General features: G+C 61.0%; 1 protein-coding gene across 1 annotated transcript; it reads right to left on the minus strand.

Moving 5' to 3' along the window:
- Nucleotides 1–25: 25 nt before the first annotated feature.
- On the minus strand, nt 26–434 carry LOC121940752 (visual system homeobox 1-like; the record flags this gene model as incomplete). The annotated part of the gene is made up of 1 exon (XM_042483451.1): nt 26–434. A coding segment is annotated over exon 1 (406 nt), but the record flags the coding sequence as incomplete, so codon positions are not given.
- Nucleotides 435–929: the final 495 nt, after the last annotated feature.

Below are 929 nucleotides of genomic sequence, written 5' to 3' on the forward strand. Positions count from 1 at the left end.
AAAGTGAGGAGTAAAGGAGGAGTACCGGAGTACTGGTCCCGCTGGGCCTCCAGGCTCTGCAGGTAGTGCGGCTCTCCGCGGGCCGGTAGCAGCGGCAGGTGTCCGGGCAGGAAGCACGGCGCTCCGGCGGGCTGCTGCGCCGCCAGGCTGCACAGAAAGCCGAGGCCGAGCGGCAGAGAGCCGCCGGGGAACGAGAAGCCCCCGAGGCCGCCGCCGGGACCCTGAGGCTCGGCCCCGGGCCCGGAGCCCGCCGCCGGCATGACGGGGCCCGGAGCCCCGCCGGGCTGCTGCTCCAGGCCAAGCAGGTCGGTAATGGCGAAGCCTTTGGACCGGAACCCGGAGCCGTGCAGTCGGGACTTGTCCGGGCCGAAACCCGGGGACAGCAGCCGGACTCTGGGCTTGTCTTCGCTCAGCTCATCCCTCCCCGTCATGATGCTCACACAAGACAGAGGACACAGAAAGGGGTACACACCGGGACACACACCGGGACCAACCGGGCGGCGGGCTCATTTATCCGGGCCCGCTCCCCGGGATCACCGCAGCAGCCAATCAGGAGTGAGAGCGGCCGCGGGGGGCGTGTCCCCGGCGTCCCGCGTGCCTCCTCTCAATCCCGGAGGATTAATTGCCACCAATTTCCCTTCAATCCGATCAGGATTTCTGTCCGCGAGGACACCGGAGGGGACATTTTCATCTTCGCTGTTCATGAATCGGAGACAGTCAGGGACAGTCAGGGACAGTCAGGTACACTCAGGGACACCGTGGACACTCAGAGACACACTTAGAGACACTATGGACACACACAGAGACACTGTGGACACTTAGAGACACTGGTGACATTTGCATAAATTAAAAAAAAAAAAAGTTTTCTTCAAAGTTGCTCAAAAATTGTTACGAAAAAAAAGTTAGAGAAAAGAGGATCACATTTTTTT

Source organism: Plectropomus leopardus, unplaced genomic scaffold (assembly GCF_008729295.1).
Source record: "Plectropomus leopardus isolate mb unplaced genomic scaffold, YSFRI_Pleo_2.0 unplaced_scaffold93668, whole genome shotgun sequence".
NCBI lineage: Eukaryota > Metazoa > Chordata > Actinopteri > Perciformes > Serranidae > Plectropomus > Plectropomus leopardus.